General features: G+C 42.7%; 1 protein-coding gene across 2 annotated transcripts in view; it reads left to right on the forward strand.

Annotated features, from left to right (window-relative positions):
• LOC117760724 (rho guanine nucleotide exchange factor 18-like) overlaps positions 1-19071 on the forward strand; it is a 39946-nt gene continuing 20875 nt past the window's right edge. The window contains exons 1-10 of one of the 2 annotated variants that reach the window (XM_034583968.1): positions 1-135; positions 4660-4814; positions 5580-6178; positions 6500-6674; positions 7625-7751; positions 7861-7915; positions 9069-9143; positions 9520-9628; positions 10167-10347; positions 18550-18617. In XM_034583968.1, the coding sequence (XP_034439859.1) occupies positions 60-135; positions 4660-4814; positions 5580-6178; positions 6500-6674; positions 7625-7751; positions 7861-7915; positions 9069-9143; positions 9520-9628; positions 10167-10347; positions 18550-18617 (1620 nt within the window). In that variant the 5' untranslated portion in view covers positions 1-59. The remainder of the gene's footprint in view (positions 136-4659; positions 4815-5579; positions 6179-6499; positions 6675-7624; positions 7752-7860; positions 7916-9068; positions 9144-9519; positions 9629-10166; positions 10348-18549; positions 18618-19071) is intronic. The other variant, XM_034583969.1, reaches the window with a different exon arrangement.

Below are 19071 nucleotides of genomic sequence, written 5' to 3' on the forward strand. Positions count from 1 at the left end.
CAGAGCTCCAGTGTTGAGCCAGCTCCAGTTCCAGCTGGCCTCCCCACTGCGCTGCTCCTATGGCGGACTCCCCTCTCAACAACTCCTGGCCCTCCTTCTCCAAACTCTGGATGAAGAGATGGTCCTTTAAGAGAGGTACGAGAGAAAATCGGCTTTTATTTGGTTGAGGTTGGTTTCAGAGGCTGAGAGGAAAGAGCTGGATAGAGAGAGAAGCAGACGTCCAGAGGTTGTGGACTGGATGTGACCTGGGGATGTTGCAGCTGTGTCATATGTGCCTCTTGGCTCTGTTCATTTCTTTTAACTCGGTTCTTTACGTAAAATGTTGTTTACCATTCAGACCTGGCTGGGGTTTGTGGTGAATGATGGCTGCAGTGTATCGAATGACAGTTTGCTGTAAAAGTTTAGTGAGTCATTTCTAACCTGGCTGCGTTTTTTTCAAGGTGTAAGAAAGGACAAATGTCACAATTTGAATATTCTCATTCTGTGTGTGTAGTGCTGCTGCTGTAACATGTAGCAGCCTAAGTGGGGAGTTGTTTTAAGGTTTGGTGCAGCATTTGGTTTGATTTTACAGTTAAGTAAACTCTTTGAAAAAAGCAGAGTGGAGCTTTCAACAGACCATTGATGCAACAGCTCAGTTTTTCTGTTCATCTTCCTCTCTCATCTCGCTCTATAACTCAGACTGTGAGTTACTGGCTCTCTGTTCCCATGCTGTTAACATGGAGGAGGCTTCAGTTGTGTCTGTTGGTGTCTGTTGAGCTCGGTGCTTCACACAAGTGTGTGATCAAAGATGATCTATGAGATGACAGCGGTTCTGATCTGTGCTTCATCCTCAGATCTAACGGCCTCTCTGTTCTGTTTTCACCCACACACAACATCTGTCACACACACACACACACACACACACACACACACACACACACACACACACGCACACACACACACACACACACACACACACACACACACACACACACACACACACACACACACACACGTGAATACAAACAATACAGGTACTATATGGTCCCCATGACCTTCAGCCGAACACTTAGTTGCTGTGTTGGGAGCACATCTGTGCACATGTGTCTAAACCTATGTGCAAGGTAATAACCCATCAACAATCAACTGACTGTATCATATGATGTCAGGTTCCTCTTGTGATTGCCACACAGCTTTGGGAACTTTGTGGTAAACATGTGGCCTCGTTTCCTCCTTCTCACATGTGTCCGGCTTTTCACATGACCCATCAAAATACTGAACACAAAAGGTGTCACATATTGTCAGGCACAGTTTTATGACTTACAATCTGCATAATTAATGCTACTGTCGCTTTTTATACCGTTCTATTTAAAAGTACTTTTTTCATAGGACTATTTCAAGTTCTGTTGACTTCATTGGAATTGCTTTTTTTCTTTCAGTTTTCTTTCAGTTTTGACAAAAACACAACCTGTTCAATAATTTAGAGGACACAAATAAGAAAATCTTGATATACTATAGCAATTATTACAAAATGTTAACAGAAAAACAAACTACAGCAATGTGGTTTTACATTTTCCAGTCAAATAAAACAACATTAGTTACATAAATTCAGTATAATGGCTGGTTAACAATTGTTTGTCAATGCAAAGTAAAGCCAGTTATAGTTATTTAGCCCAGAATCAATATTTTAAAATTAGTGCAACATACCTTTTAAAAACATGACATCTTTAAAACAATAATATCAATAAGAAAAAATACACAAAAACATTTGAGAAGTGAGACAAAAGAGAGATTTCCTCTTTTACCAACCTTATGTTACAGTTGTGGAAATAGAAATGAAATGAAATGTAAAATGAAATATAGTGAAATGTAGACTAAAAAAAGAGTTACACTAAAAAGTAAAATACTAAATACATATTTATTAATTAATTGTAAGAGTTTTAAGTGGGTTGTTAAAGTCATTGATGATTAATCAGGTGACAATCGTCATTAGTTTTAGCTGCAGACCACCCTTTGTTATGTGAAGCCAAACTGTGGGAAAACAGCTGACTGTGACTATGACAGTGCCAGAACAGTTATGGACACACACAGACACACACAGACACACACAGACACACACACACACACACACACACACACACACACACACACACACACACACACACACACACACACACGCAGCCTCACTAATGTTTCATCCTTGTGTGATGTATTAGCAGATATGAGAGGCCAACCATAAAAGGCGACAGCAGCTCGACAGCATCAAGCAGCCGCTGCAGTGTCTGTACCGAGTGTCTAAGTTTACTCCTAACACAAGAGAGATTTGGATGCAAACGCACTCCCCCTCCAGTGGGGACACTGCCACGCAGCCAGTGATTTAGTGATATAGAAAATAGATCTACAGTGTGTCTGTCACTGTGTTTATCTGTGGCTGCTGCGCTGCACAGGGGAGTGGTTGCTGTCGGTTCATAGCAGGACATGGTGCAGGACTCAGAGTGTGGCCTGTCTGCATTTTATCTCTCTGAACAACTCCACCTGAGTTTGATGGTAAGATCACAGGCGCACTGACTGAGAGGAATTAAGTGAAGTGTGAGTCTGAAATCTCTGAGTGTCACAATATGGATCAAGCTCAACTGCTTTTTTTTTTCAAACTTACTTGTTGATGGTTTTAGTTTTAGTTTGTGGAAAAAGGAGGAGTGAGGTTCTTGTCATCAGTTCAGTCATTTGTTCTGTGCTACAGACATAAGCTTTGAACTATGTTAAGTATCTTGACAACACACTGTAGATAAAATCTCGTGAATGAAAGTTGGTGCCTTCTGTCGAAGTCAGTGATGAATATCGTAGCTTTTCGTATGAGTCGCCGTGATATATGGTGGAATAACGTCTCATGGTTTAAAGATAGTGGCAGCCACATGGTCATACAAGGTTTGTCCATAATCCAATATAATGTAAGTTACAGTAGATAGTTAACAGGAAGACATCGAGCAGAGTTAGTTAGTTCAGTGTTTAACCGTTTTTAAAGCTGCTCTTATTCTTCTTCTTATGTTAACGATTAAATGACTGCTTAGGGTTTGCATTTTAGTGTCATTCAGCATCTTTTGCCTTGGTTTTACAGCCTGTAGGGGAAACCTGCTGCACCAAGCAACAAACATATAAAGTTATCAACCAGTAGAGCTGGTGAGCAAAGTGGAGCATTTCTTCCCTGAAGAGGTGGTGGAGACCAAAGTGGAGGGAAAAGAAGTGTGAATATTTGACTAACATTTGTCCGGTTGACAGAAAGATGACTCCACATGATATCAGTCATCAATATCAGAGGGACAACAATTGAAACAGCGAAAAATATTGATGTTTCCGTTTCTTTTTTGGCCGAACAATAATGTACTTATAGACCAGAACAGAGAATGTATATAAATGTCTGGATCGCCCCCTAGTGGCTGGCTGAAATTCAGGTCATATACCCTGCCTCCTCCTTGTTATTAGATGGGACATGGACCAATATAAAATGTCAAAATACAGGTCAAATGCATATTTTTCAAAGCTATTTCCTGTCATTTTGGTAATTCTTACACACTGATAAGTTTGGTTTTAATTCGTTATTTGTTGCTATGGGGTGAAATATCATGATTGACAGCTGATACTGACTGGTGATTGGTCAAGAGCGTGTATCGGCAGGACCTTGATAGCGCGGCTCCATCCCCTCATCGCTACTGTGCAGGCTCTTGTTCCAAATGATGTCATAGGTGAAAGATGTTTGTGTTCATATCTGGGATATTTGGGCTTCATTTCTGGATAGTGGGAGTGTCTTCTTTATACACAGTCTGTGGGAGAGGTCGACCATGCAGTGCCTCCTCGTGTCCAGCTCCCATTCACTCCTCAGTTCCTCGCTGAAATCACAGTATATCCTGTATAACAGTAGGAGAATACTTGTTCAAACTGATCTTGGAAAGAAAATGAACCTTCACTGTGGGAACGAACCTGAACCAGTGTGTTGAAGGAGAGTTGAGTCAGGCCCTGTGGAGCCAGGCAGGCTTAGGCTGAGGGATCACAGGAGGCGTCCCTTATGAAAGGAGGGTTATGTAACCTGTCGTCTGAGGATCTCCTCTCCTCACATGCAGCTCAAACCCAAACACTGAACATGACATCGACTCAGACGTCTTAGCAGGCTTTCAGACACCACGAGATACTGACAGGTTTATTTTCCTTATGTAAGAAATGTTAAATCCATTCGCTTTTTAACCTCAAATATGTATCACTAAACTCAGTTAACCTTTGTACCGTACATCTCCTTCATATGGCAGATACACATTATTACATATTAGGTTATTTACTGCAAGCACGCAGCTTCTCAGGCCACTGCAGGCTCAGTTGGGGAATAATCTCTGGCTCTCCACCACTGACATGGAGACTAATGCTGGCTCACTGAGCAGTTGCCAGTGGTGACTGTGGTTTGTGGCATCATGTGAATCAAGAAATCTGTTTATGCAATGGAAATGTAAAGGAGCTTTCAGTGTGAGGCTGGAGCAGGGGCCGTTTCTCAGCTTTTTCTTCCATCATACACACAAGAGCGCTTAGATTGAATACACAGGTGCTGAAACCAGCGACGTCTGATCTTCTTTTATTTAGCTTTTCTCCTTGTGTTGCTTTTTATCACTCACAAACGACACATCCGTTATCTTCCAGCATCAGAGTGCAAGCCATGTAGTCCGCCCTGTGGGCCTCCCAGTGGCCAGCTCAGTGTCCAGCCTGCTGCTCCCAGTGGGAAAGGGTCTTCCTCCTCACTCTCACCCGCCTCTATCACTGAGGACGTCTTCTTTGGTAACACCAGTGACGACCAGGTAAAGCTCTATATTCTTCCTTTGGGTCGGGTTCATTTTCAAATTTTCCCCCCTGCCTTTGTTTTACCCATACTTACAGCACGGCTCAGCGTCAGCCTGTCAGCTGTTCTGCCACTAGTCAGACTGGAAGATCTCAACACTGGTTGGATGGTTTGGCATGAAGCTCAGCACAGACATTCCTTGTTCCCAGATGTTTCCTAAGGCTTTTTTTTGGTGATCCCTTCACAGGGCCCCTGTTGGATTAATATTTGCAGTTTTAAGTGGAAAATCTTGTCAACTGTGGAATAGATTACCATGAAATTTTCTGTGGATATTCTTAGTGTATAAATTCTAATGACATTGATGATCACTGGACTGAGTTCTTCATTTTTATTTTATTTTATTGATAAATCTAGACTCTTATATGGATTGCATACAAATTCAAGTCACTGACTGAAGTATAATAAGTTGGATTTCTTGACCATCAGGTTAAAATTTTACTTTGTCAAATACTTTTACTGATTATTATATACCTGCAAAACTATGGACATTACAAGTCCAGCTGGGTCTCTGACGGCATGATAAGCAGTCTGATACCTGTGAAACGTCACTTGTAACACTGGCACATGCCTGCAGACTTTTTTGTTACTTGCCACTTGAACTGTAAATTATGGTTGATGTTCATAACATCTTGTTTATCTTTTCTCTTTTTTTTTCTCCCGTTTCTTTAAAAAAAATCTCCATGGCCGCATTCTGCCTCCTCGTCTCCCTGGCTGACCTACACAGGATGGGTGTTCAGTAGTCAGTGACTACGACTGCCCTGGCGTGGAAGTGGCCGGCAGCTTTGAAGAGCTGCTGGGCTTCAGCTCCTCTTTCACAGAATCTGAGTACTTTAAAGACTTGGAGGGAGACATACATGCGACACAGTTCCCTATAACCACCAGAGAAACCTCAACTGTTGGCCAACAGGTGTTTTTAAACTCAGGTCCTCCTGCCATCAACGTACCTGTAGAGACTTCTCTGAGCGCTCCCTCCCCTCAGGCCAACGCACCATCACTGCCCCACTATAAACAGCCTGCAGAGGGACCTCATCACTTTGTGGTCACTCAGCTTAGTCCTAAGATACTGCCAGGCTGTATCATTGACAGCGGAGACTCCTCAGGCCCGGCAGTCGGGCTTAGTGTGACAATAAATCTAAACGGACTGTTGGCATCAGTGGAAACAGCAAAAGGAATAACAGGATCAGAGGGAGTCAAGATGGAAAGCGTAATGGATTACGAAGGGGAGCCAGATGAGGACAGTTTTCCCATCCTGGTCAGATCCATGTCAACGTCTCGAAGGCACAGCTGGGGTGTCCCTGTGTCCCCCATTAACCTGGGGAGGAGGTAAGATGGATGAAGATGGATGGAGGGATAGAGAGATGACAAGCTGTTAAAGATGGATTATTTTCATAATTCATATCTTAAGTCCTTTATGTGTTTCTAGATAATGTAAATGTGACTTTTCACTGAAGTGTCACACAGAATCACTTGTAGTGACTCTCATTCCCTCTTCTCCCACTGTGCTATTTAACAGTTTCTGGTGGTTTGGTTGATTGTTCTTTCACGGTTTCTAAAATAATGCTGTCAAGACAACTTTGGGCTGTGAACATTAACAAATAAGTTAAGAGAAACAAGCTCAGAGTGTGTTTGTTGCTGTGTTGTCAGACGGAGTCTGGACACCATGGCCATGGACAGCGATGGGGGGGGGGACGATGACGAGGAGACACAAAATAGTCTCTTCCAGTCCACCCAGGACCAGAGCTGCACCAACTGTCCTGAGGAGGAGACAGATGAGACAGGGCCGAGGGTCCCCTGTCCCAGAGCCAGGCTCACCAGCATGGTAATAAAGAACAGTGACAGACTTTGCTGAAAAGATAAGGCTGGAGATATTCTTAAAGTTAGTTGCTGCCTACAAATCTAATCTCAAGACCACAAACAAACAGTGCGCTTCTGAATACCTTCCAACTTCCTTACCCTGTCTGTGGGTAAGGAAACCTAATGAATAAAAGGTCACAAATATATACTTTCATTTCAAATAGGCTACATCATTTCTTCAAATAGATCAAACAGGAGTAAGTAGTTTGTTGTTGGGACCATTTTTAGCTGCGGACGAAAACACATTTGGTGCACCACTGTAGTATCGATGATAGCAGGAAGTGAAACTGACTTATGTCGACTAAAGTGCACATGTTCATCACATAGTAGGAATTTGTTAATCAGTCCTATACAGTGTGGCTCATATTTGTGTTTTCAATAGTTTTTGGACCACAACTGGGAAAACATAAGATCTATCAGGCTTTGACTGCACAGAAATATATCAATATACTGTTGTTGTTGTTGCTCTTTTCATTACTGGATTTTTTTCTGACAACATGAAAACTGTAGAATATCATCAGACTGATATTTTAAGGCTGATGGGTGGAAAGAAATAACACATAGAGACTTTCATTGGATGGTTTCAGGATCACTCTCCTTAACATTGCAAGATATTTTCCCATCGCCATTTTTGTCACTTTCTCAGGAAATCATGTCAGAATGCGGATGTAGAAATCAGATCATGTCATGGTCAGGAGTTTACAGCTTCAAATCATAATGTGGATCTGACAGACATGACATCCTCCCACTGAGTACGTGTGGGAGGTGTCCACTGTAATGAGTGACATTCTAAAGTGACCAAAAATGTGAATTGCTAACTCCTAAAATGCTGTTCTCACTAAAAGTTAGAATCACAGGGAGGGGATGTGTATGTTCATCTGCTGTACATCTATGTTTATTCCTCAATGTTTTCAGGCCATAGGTGCATCTGGCAGGCATCTGTATTCCCGCTCAGAGATCCTCGCCACGGACGAATGTTCCCGTGCTGCACACATTTCTCGTGTTGTACAGACGTCCAAACAGGCCGCAAGGGCAGCGGGAGGTGAGGCTGAGTGTTTTTCATGTAGAGGTCATGTTAGTGTGTGTGTTTTTCACCCCACAGGGGGCTGTTTTCATCCTATTTAACCTTTTTTCTTCTGTCTCTGGTGCAGCAGAGGAGTTTGACCCTGAAGAAAACCTGCATTCTACTGAAGGCCAGAGCCACATGTAAGTCTACACCATCATCAGTAACTTACAGAGCCCCTCCTGATCTGGAATATGTGGGGGAATATCTGCTTCCTCTATAGCTTCAGTCCAACTGGCAGATCAGGTTTAATGATGTTTGGGAGAGGAAAAAAAAGAACTTATTCCAGTTTGAGTCACATGTTGGTGTAAGTCGTACCTGCAGCATTTGAATGGTGCAGTACATTAAGGCACATACTGTTCTTTAGTTTAGTTCTATAGTCTGGTACAGGGATCCGACTCCCATGTTACAGAGGGGCTTCCCCCATTTCTTTCTGACATTTCTGCTCCATGTCCTATGTCTGCAACCTTCTCCTCCCACAGTCCTCTCTCCCAGCTCCTTAGATGGCCCCTCCGTGTGTGTGTGTGTGTGTGTGTGTGTGTGTGTGTGTGTGTGTGTGTGTGTGTGTGTGTGTGTGTGTGTGTGTGTGTGTGTGTGTGTGTGTGTGTGTGTGTGTGTGTGGCGATTGTGTGGACGCAGCCGACAAGGGAGGATTATTCTCTAAATCACAGTTTGACACCCAGCTCCCAGCAGTCGCACTCTCCTCTCCTCTCCTCTCCTCTCCTCTCCTCTCCTCTCCTCTCCTCTCCTCTCCTCTCCTCTCCCCCTCTCAGCCTCAGTGTCTTGTTTGTCTTAGGCTGATGGTACAAAAAGTTCTGCAGGAGCTAAAGCTGTACCATGGGTAAGTAAACAGGAGAGGGAGGTCTGTCTGCTCCTGCTGCTGCTCAAACGTCATCTCAGTCCTCACAGCAGCAGCAGTGCAGGCCACAGGGGGAGCACTGCACTGTGTGGGTGTGTGTGTCTATATAATGTATTGTTTTCACATGCATGGATTTGCTGTGTGCATCTGCCTGTTTGTGCACTGACACAGTGTGGTATTAAACCTAGAAACGGTCTGTGGAGGACCAGGCATTTGTTTTATTTGACAGAATCACCAGCTGATAATGTGCTCAAGAGACTACGAAGCCATAGCCGACATTTTCTCTACACTGTTCACTTGTGCTTTAATAATTGTCTCTTATTATAAGGTCACAGCATGTTATTTACAGAGTATAAAAAACAGTGTGTATACATGGTTCATAGGACAATTTTCCATTCAGACTGTTTGCATTAAAATCATTCACATGTCTGTCACAGGGTGAAGCAGAGGAACAACAGATCAGAGGTCAAAACCTCAGCAAATGTCACCTGGTATGAGTTCCTCTCTCATGAGTAAGTACTGTCCTCATCCCTGTTACATCGCTGAATCTTCAGGATTACATTTTAAATTTGATCTTTAATTGGCCGCTATGGTTATTTGTTCAGCTATCTATGACAGATTGTGGTCAAAACCTATCAAGGGGTAACATCATGTGTCAGTACAGTGACAGATGCTGTTGATTTTGCAGTAATGTGGTTTCCTGTCATGGAAACAGTCCAGTCAGTTCTCACGTCAACAATGAAACAAACATGTTAAATATCTTGCAGAGGAAAAACACTGTTCTGCCTTTAACAAACCTAAAATATGTTTAAAAGATGATCACATTTTAGTAACTATTAGTGTTTCCTTTTAATTTTGGTGCATTGAATTCACTGCCTCTTCTTCCAGGCCCGAGGAAGAGGAGGATCGTACAGAGAAGGTGGAGAAAGGCACCAAGGTGAAGAGGACTCTCAGCTCTCTGAGGAACAGGGTGACCGGCTCCTTCAACAAAGATAAGGTAGACCCCCATAACACGGACAAATGGTGCATGTTGTTGCTTTACAGTGTTCCGTGCTGCTGAAACTGCTATGATGTGTTTTCTCATTTGATAAAGTCTTTGTTGTGTGTTTGAGTCTGGTTAACTTATATTTGCATTGGACAGGGGTTGCTAATTAACCTCCACACGTGTGCATTAAGCTCCTGAAACCTGTCACAATACTTCTCTGTGCGGTCAAATAAACAAATTAAATATGAAACTCAGCAACTAAGGGAGAACTTACAATTAAGATTCAAAACTCTGTCATGCACCAACACCTTTTTATGCAGAGTGTGAAAACCTACTAGGCCAAATCCTGAGGTGTGAACACTTTGTGTGCGTTCTGCTGCACACACAATGCAGTAATGTACTTACACAAGCCCTGTTGCATATCCTGCCACCAACGTGGTTATGATGTGATGTCAAACCCGGCCGTGCAGTGTGTGGTGCAATGAAAGAGAACGCACCCATTTGAATGTAAAAACCTCCCCCTGTGTTTGCTCCTCTCGTTCCTCTGCAGGGTAAGAACCGAGAAAAAGACAAAGAGAAGGAAGCCAAAGAGAAAGTGTGTGGCGGCAGCAGCAGCAGCAGCAGCAGCAGCAGCAGTGCGCATTATCTGGTGCCAGGCGCTTTTTCAAGCTGTGCCACCTGCTCACTGTGCAGCAAAACCCTGCAGAAAAAGCATGGCCTGCAGTGCATGAGTGAGTAACACCAGAGCCACAGGTGTACACACACCCACGCATGTTCCCAGGATGTCACACACATGCACAGGTGTTACGCTCACACACAAAAGTCGTATCTACTTACACCCAGTGGTGCTGCACGCATGCTCACTCACTCAGTTACCGGAGCACACGAGCAAGCAAACACAGCCGCACACATACACATAATCACTCACAAGCACAAAGTTTAAAAATAACACCTGAAACAAACATGTCACACAAAGAGTGCATACCTTCGTCCCAACAATCTTATTATTATACCACATTTAAATTCACCAGAAATGGATTTTCATTAGGATCTGCACCTAATTGCACACACTCATAAATATCAGTCCCGTAAATGTGTCATTTTTTTCATCAAGACCCATGAATTACTTTGTGAGGAATCAATGAAAATGTTGCAAAACTCGAAATGTTAGAGAAAGACCCCCAAAAAAGTCCTGGATTCACCCCCTGATTCGGATCCTCACCAAAATATAATGGGGAACTTCTTTGGCTCATGCCACCCTCTTCCAAAAAATAGTTTTTGCGTAATCCGACTAACAAACAAACAAACGTAGAAGAAAACGTAACCTCCTTGGTGGATGTAATTACCCAGGAGACACTCAGGTTTTATTTTTGGGCAGAACACGTGACTAATTCTGACTTAATGTTATTTTAATAGACACATTGACGTCTTTGTTTACTGAAGATAATTTCGGAACTTTTCTCTTTAACAACTATGCAATAACACCGACAGTGATAATTACATTCACCATACTGAAAAGAGGGTCCTGTTCCCTTTCAGTTCCTCTTTAAACCTTATTTGACACTCATACAAACACAGATGCAGCTCCTCCGTTTTGTTTTCCCGTCACATCATTACTGTGTGTGTGTCCTGTGTTGCACAACTCCGCTCACTTGTTTACATGTGTTATCTGATGTATTATCACCATCCTCTGACAGATGTTTATGTGAGTCGACAGCATGTCTCAACTTTGTTCCTCCAGATATTCCTCCCATTGCTATTGTGTGTTGGATGAACTCTTCATTGAGATAGTGGAGGGATTCCCAGATTTATGTGTCCATTCATAGAGTGGACCTGCACAGGACGTTTCAACGCCCCGTGACTCGTCTGTCTTGTCACCGTTGTGCCGCTCACATGCAGCCTGATCAGGGGTCAGCTGATAGACCTGTAATACCCAGTGAAAGATGTGAAGCTGTTAGAGTAGTGGAGGAAAGATAATCCAAGAGGTCAGACTACATGACAAACTGGTGATAGGAATTTCCCCATGAGTATGTGTAGTGTGATCTGTTCAAACTGCATATATTACATGAAGGACGACTACTGGTCTACTGCAGATTATAGTGCATGGACGTAATTTCAAAAGTGATGCTTTTAAATTCCTGTAAACAGGGTGTTTCCTTTTCATCATCATGAACAATGGCATGGACATTACTGTTATTCTGCTGGTGGGTAAATTTCACATCACCAAATAAAGTTTCCGACAGGGAAGCAGAGCTACTCTCTGTATCAGTAACGTTTCGTTTGCTCTGAAGTGGACCATTTAGTCATTCTGTGCTCCCACTTCATTATTTCATGGCAGTAAACTCTTAGGTGTTTTTTTCCCTTTTCTCCTCGTGCTCTGTGAGGAACAAAGGTCACAGTCACGGACAGAACATTTACAAATCTTACAGTCTGCCAGGAAGGGGGTGGGGTTGTGGGGGTGTATAATGTATGATTGTTTTTAATGGTGTGCTTATTAAACAAAGTTGTTCTGGTATATTTCACAAGACCCAGGGCACCACACCGGCCATCCAGAGTGATGCAGACAGCTCTGCTTCTGTTAGACACGAACCAGAGACCAGTAACACATCCATCTCACTCTGACTCTCTGCGGCAATGAAAACATCTGTCTGTCTTTCTGTCCGTCCGCAATGTGGAACGCATATCTAAAGAGATCAGGCCACTTGCTAAACAGACCTCTGAAATAGTCGGAAGAATAACAGCAAGCAAAGCAAATCATTCAAACATATATAAAAGCCACACGCGTGAACAGCAATAAAGCAAATTCATTTAATGAGATAAATGAGATTTTATTGCAGATAAACCAGGTGGGATGAACACAAAGTTGTCTAACGTCACTCTGCAACTAAAAAGCTCTGCTCACAATGTTCAGCACACAAACTATACAAAGTGTCAGTATATATTGTGTGTAATTATAAAGTAGCTCTGGAGCATTAAACGGGCAACTTAAGATTGGGCATTGTACTAGTTGTCCTAAATGTTGACACTTGTTGTTGTGGGGCTTCGTTACACACACGCACACACACACACACAGACACACACAGGCGTGGAGATAAGCAGTGAGTGTCCCTTTAATTTGAACCCAGCCCCTGTGGGGATCCAGCAGCCTGTGGAATGCGTCGTTTGTGTGCCAGGGATTGTTCCCAGTGCAGAGCAGGACACAAAACTGGACCAAACTAAAAAAAAAAAAAAAATGTGGCAGACTTCGGAGCTTGTGGTCGCCAGTGGCCGAGCTGATTAGTGGACGGAGCTCTCGGCTGGACGCCTCTTCCCTGTGGATGCAGCTGCCGGTTCGCATGGCCCCCGGAGGAACGGTAAGAGGCGGCCCGCCGCGGCGCTGGTGTGGAGCGGGATCAGGTGGATGCCTCTCGTTGTTTCCCTCAATGGGACTTCTCAGGCACCCTGACCGCTAGCCAGCCCGCTGCATGCTAAAAGTAGTAGTAGCCGACCGAGCAGCTTCTTGCGTTCTGTTCCTCCTCTGTGCGTGTTTTGGGTGAGTTTGTTAACACGTGGAATCCACTTGTTAAACTTGGTTACTTGTTACATTTGTCGCCAACAAGCCCAAATTGGCTCAAGTGCGTTTAAACTGAAGATGTAGCTGATTAGCCTTTAGCCACTTGACGCTAGCGCCGTTAGCCTGCCCACAACCGCTACTATTTGAAAAACAAGGCTAGCTGGGTCAGCGTTTAGCTCTTATTAGCTTAAAGTGGTTGTTTACGTAAACGCGCCACATTGCTGCTGTGTCTCCGTGGTTTCATTCTGTGTCGCTCTCCTTCAGTTTCACTTTGTCTTTTTTTACGAGTTCATCTCTGCTGCTTGGTTGCAGACTTGGCTTAAAGCTCAACAGGTGATTGCTACTCCGGCTAACGTTAGCTTCGTAGAGAACTTGTGTTTATTTATTCGAACTGAGCTTGTTAAAACATGGCTGGCCCGCTTATAATATCGTGTGAGAATCAGTTAGTATATGGGATGATATTCACTTTCCCAGTTAAAGTGTGAGATGCTTCTGTCCGTGTTTAACGGTCCCCTGTGTTCCCAGCGCTCCCCTCCCGTTATATCCGACACCCAGCAGCTGACTGGCTCTGTATTTCGAAACTCCATGATCCTCCCGTGTTAAATAGTGTTATCATTGTGTGTCAGATGCTTGTAATTCCTCAGCCCGGGCAGGTGATGCCCTCTACCAGCGCGTTATTAGCCTGGAGCACTGGGAATGGCCCAGGCTGAGGAGGGGGTCCACCGTCCAGCCTGTCCCCTCGCTCCTCTTACCTCCCTGTCCTGACTGGGTTTTCTCTTTGACTGGGTCACATGCTTCTAATTGTGCCTGGCAGGTCTGCTAGTGCAGCCCACTCCACTGACTCTGGGTCTCACCCATCTCCCCCTGTTAGCGCGCCACTCCTCCATGCATCGCTGCTTTGCCTTCCAGCGTGCTCCACTCTCCGGGCGTTTGCCTCTGACTGGATTTAAGACTTAGATTCCCTCAGCCTCTCCTCCGAGGGCCTGTCAGTAGATTTCCACCTCTCAACTGTGGTAGTCGTCTTCTTTTCATGTCATCGATTGACCTGATTAGTCAGCAGACTGATCAGAAAAGGAGCGATGGACTATTCAGGGATTAAAATAATACATCTTGTGATTGTTTACATGGATATAGGGCTGCAACTCTACCCACCATCCATTGAGTGCTAGTTAATTCCTCAGTTAAATGATTGATTAATCATCTTGTCATAGTGAAAGCAACAAGTGCCAAACTAGTCTATTCAGATTGCTTATTTCAATCAACCAACTTGTATCCTGTTTATTACAAGGAAATACACCACATCCTCACATTTAAAGAACCTGGAACTAAATAATATTTGGAATCGGTGCTTTGAAATGTAAAACCAAGCACAACTTGGAAGTGTATAGGATTTATATAGAGCTACATATGCCCCACCTCCTCCATGAAGTTTTGCCTATACTGCTGGTCTTAAAGGGTAGTAACCAGGACCCTTCTTTTTGGGTGAGACATGTGACTGGCGGAGGTGTTTCGCTTCATTGAGTCAACAGCTCCCTGAGCCCCAGTTCCTCCTCTTTCAGTGGGTGATGTCATGGTTTGGCTGGCTGCTTCAGAGTTTGCCCCAAGTGTTGATGTTTTTTTTTTGTCCCTTTTGTCTAATGGAGTTAAGTAACCTCTTCTACGGAGAATGCATGAACACACAGGAAGCAGGTGATGTCAGGTTTTTGGTTGCTCTATAAACCAAGGTGTGTATGAGGCGCGCTGCAATTACACTGCCAAAACACTTGTGGCTCTTTCTATTCTGGTGTTGAGTGTCTTCCGGTTTCTGCGCCGCTTATTTACAAACTCTCTGATGACTCTTTACTTCAGAACGATGGCGAGTGTTACTAAGTGGATCGTGCTGGAGCCAAAAGATGTTGAAGAGCAATTACTTTTTTCGTAAAGAACTGCACCGTAGAAAAGAAAGTCTTTCGTTCTTTCAACTCAATTAAAAAATGGCGGCTAGTCTGCCACAAATGCGATGCTACCAAGCGGACCAATCAGAGCTCTTGCGGACTGCGTCACCTTGCGTAGTAGTTACATTTTTGGGGAGGTGCACGTCAGGATACAGCATAGGGCTCTGGGTAGGGTAAACGTTTTCTCATAGGCTGCCGCAACAGATTGATACCTTTTTTTAAAAATAGTTTTCGTCTTTACAGCAGGGTTTTACTATGAATTGCAGACGGTGATGGGAACACATGGTTCTTTTCTGTACCAAGAATAGTGAAAGGAAACCACAGGATATATAACTATAACTATATCTACATAGTGAACTCACCTCAAAATGTCCCAAAACACTATCTGAAGCAATACTGTGTCAGGGCCTAGTTTATACTCCAGAGAGACATGTTGTTATACATGTAAACTGAACACACTGGTTAAGAAATGTTCATTAAAATACATATTTAGTGTGATTAATGTGATGACACTTGCAAAACCACTATTCTCACGCACAGTTTCACACACGCTGTCTTGTCAGTGTTTGCAAGCTGTATGATAAACATAGCTTTTAAGTGTCCTGTTATGAGTTAATGTTTCTCAGGAAGATACCAGCCATTGCTATCTGGAGCTCTGTTGATTCCAGCCTCATCCCATAAGATAACATGGTGCAACACATTCTTTCTCTAGATCGTGACGAGTACCACACGTGAAAACTTTTTGTTGTCATATTCATATTTCATATTCATATTTTAGCGCTGCCCAGGACAAACATCAGGAATTATCACTCTGGTGACCTGGACCTCGTCTGTATTTGTAGTTCACTGAGTGACTCAGTGTGCTTCCCGTGTGATAGGTTAATAACCAGTCAGCAGGTGGTGGTTGGGTTTTTCATAGGGCTAACCACAGTGCTGCTGACATGAGCGAGTGACCATCACACTGCTGAAGAGCGGTGGAGCTGGTGAACACTCCACCGCTCCACTCGATCCAAATGACAGTGACTATGTTTAAGGCTGATGACAAAGCTTTGTATAGTTTTATCCGTGGTTTTGACTCATTTTCTAGTGCAGTGTTGGTTTGATTCCTTTCGCCTGTAACAAAAACTATGCTGTTCCCATCATTGAGTCGTCTGGGATATCAGTAAACGGACAACACAGTGTTCTTTCTTATCTCTGCACTATTTTAAAAGTCTTAATAAGCACAGTTTATTTTGATTGCATTTTGAATACAACAACCTCAGTTACACATTCCTGAGCAGACGTGGTTTACGCTCGGGTTCGTCAGTGATGACTTGAGCGGATGTTTTACTGACACAGCTTTTTCATTCCATCCAGATCGGCTCAACTGTTCTCTTATCTTTTCCTGTTCTTTTTATTGGCATAAAAATATTTCTTTGGCTTCAAACCTGAGTGTAATATAAAGACGACTATCTGATGTGATGCAATAAGATCTTGAAAGGTGTTGGTCGTTTGAAATGTGTTTTTTGGACAAATGTTTCCCTGCTCTGTTCAGTACTGCTGGGCACGACTCAAGAGACACAACTCTGCTGTCGAGGACTATTCAGACACCCGTTTCTCTTTTCTTTTTCTGCTGCACAGTCAGAAATAGATAATTTATTACCAAGGAGAAGGAAGGGGGTCGGTTTAGAGATTGTGAATGAAGAGGAAATAATAGATTGGTTAGGACTAGATCTTAAATGTAAAAGGACAAAAGATGATGAAATCCTTTTTATTATACAGGACTCTCCTCTGTTCTTTGTGCCCTCCTGAGTTCACCTGCACACACATATCATTTCTCCCTCAGTGTCATGTTTGTAATGGACAGGAATGAGTTTTTGTTTTTGTAAGTGCATTGTACCAGCACAAAAGGCAAATAGGCAATAGAAGCCTTTACAGTAGGCTGTACAGAAGTTAGTGGAAGTTGCTAGTATGGGTCATGTTGACACTGTGTCATTAACAAAAGCAGAGCCTTTGTCAACAAGATTCAAACAATCACAATAACGCCTCTTGGTCCATGCTATGTAGTAAATGTATGTATGTATGTGTGTGTGTGTGGTGGGGGAGAGGGGGTCGTTTTGTAGGGAATGTTCACTTGCTTAAGGTATTTGCTCCTGGTCAATTTATAGATTTTCTTTTTTAACTTGGATCAGTAGTCATTTCACAAAAAATTAGCAAACTAAGTTTGAGAGAAAAAGTTTTAACTAGTAAATTAAAATCAATGAATTTATGTAGATCATTATTTTCATAAAAATTATATGTAAATTGCACACGAGTCACTGATTTATTTCAGATATGCAATGGAGGCTTTGTTTTCACCTTTGTCCATTTGTTTGTTCGTTGATTTTCATATTTGTTATAAGCAAGGTTACACCAAAACAACTGAACAGATTTCCAAGAAACTTGGTGGAAGGATATATGAGTCAGACAGGAACCCATTAACATTTTAATCCGTTTCAGGAGCGGATCTAGGAATTTGTTACTTTCTTTAATATTGTGACAGATTTCTAAGGAAATAATTCATGGATCTTAATGAGAAAAATCAGGCACATTTAGGGACCTGATATTGATGAGTGTGAGAAATTTGGTCCAACTTTGGCGGAGGTATGTGCTCTATTCTAGTTCAATTTTATATTTAGTTTCTGCTAATAGATCCAGCTACCACATGTGATTTTAAACTTGAATTTTATTTTCACCTGTCTATTGAAATGTTGGTTAGCTTCTGTCTTTCAATGTCTTGCAGAAAGAATCAGGAAGTATTATCATGGCTCTCATTTAAATACATATAAACATTTCTGCATGTATGCACATCTCTATGTATTTTGCATCTAAGGCCACATGTTTTTGTCCACGTCAGCCTGGTTTCACCGGTTTGGTTTGGGATCAGGCTTTGCATAGTGATGACTGGTTTTGTTTGGCCTTTTCGTTGATTGAGTAGGATATGGAAATGAGAACCTCCTGCTTGCACCATGTGTTTCCAAAACATCTCCAATAATCAGTAGAGAGACAATCAGTCACTCCGTCTATATCTGACAACAGTAGCTTTGTTTTCCAAACAGGCAGAAAAGTGGAGAAAAAAGTGTATTATTGAGAAAACTGCAGCTCTTGACCTGGTAGTGAGACTTTGTGCCATGTGCTTGTAAACCGAAAGCCAGAATTACTGCTGCACCGATCTCATGGAGCCAGAAGTAATTTTTTTTTTTGTAAATATTGTCAGCTGAAAAATCCATGCCTCCAGGCTTTTGTTTGAATCACAGCCTTCTAGCTGTTGGATTGATTGTGAAATCTCAAACTTTACTGTTTTATTGGTCCGACTCAGATCCATATTCAGCCCAGGAGCCACCACTGTTGCCTCTGTGTACTGTACAGTTGTTTTATCAAGACTAATACAACACTGATCCTGTTGTTCCTGTTCTGCTCTTTTTCAGATTGTGCTGTGAACGTTCACAAGAGCTGCAAGTCCCTGCTGGGTGAGTGCACCAGCACCAAGAATAAGGTAAACACTTTAATGGAGCATAGAAAAACAGCTACAAGAGAAGTCCCCCTCATTCCCAAAGCCTCCCCTGTGTTCTATTATTTTGTGTTTATTGACTAGTTATATTCACATGTGCACTGACAGTGGATCAGTAGTACAAAAATGAATTTTAGAGAGAAAAACTGAACTAAAGATGAATAAAACAAAAGGCAGTATTGATGTGACACTGTATTGTAAATATTCATACTTCAAACTCACAACGTTTACAACTACAAACTTTGATATTATTAGTTAACATCACTTTACTAGCACAAAAACACATTGACCCTAATCTGAGTCTAAAGACCTCAACACATAAAACCCCATTTGTACGGGAGTTTCAAGTGCTCTTTGGAGCCTATGCTTTTAAGACACTGTACTGAAGATAACATGCCTCTGTCACTCTTGAATATGAATCCGTGTGAGATGGACTTTG

Source organism: Hippoglossus hippoglossus, chromosome 4, assembly GCF_009819705.1.
Source record: "Hippoglossus hippoglossus isolate fHipHip1 chromosome 4, fHipHip1.pri, whole genome shotgun sequence".
Lineage (NCBI taxonomy): Eukaryota > Metazoa > Chordata > Actinopteri > Pleuronectiformes > Pleuronectidae > Hippoglossus > Hippoglossus hippoglossus.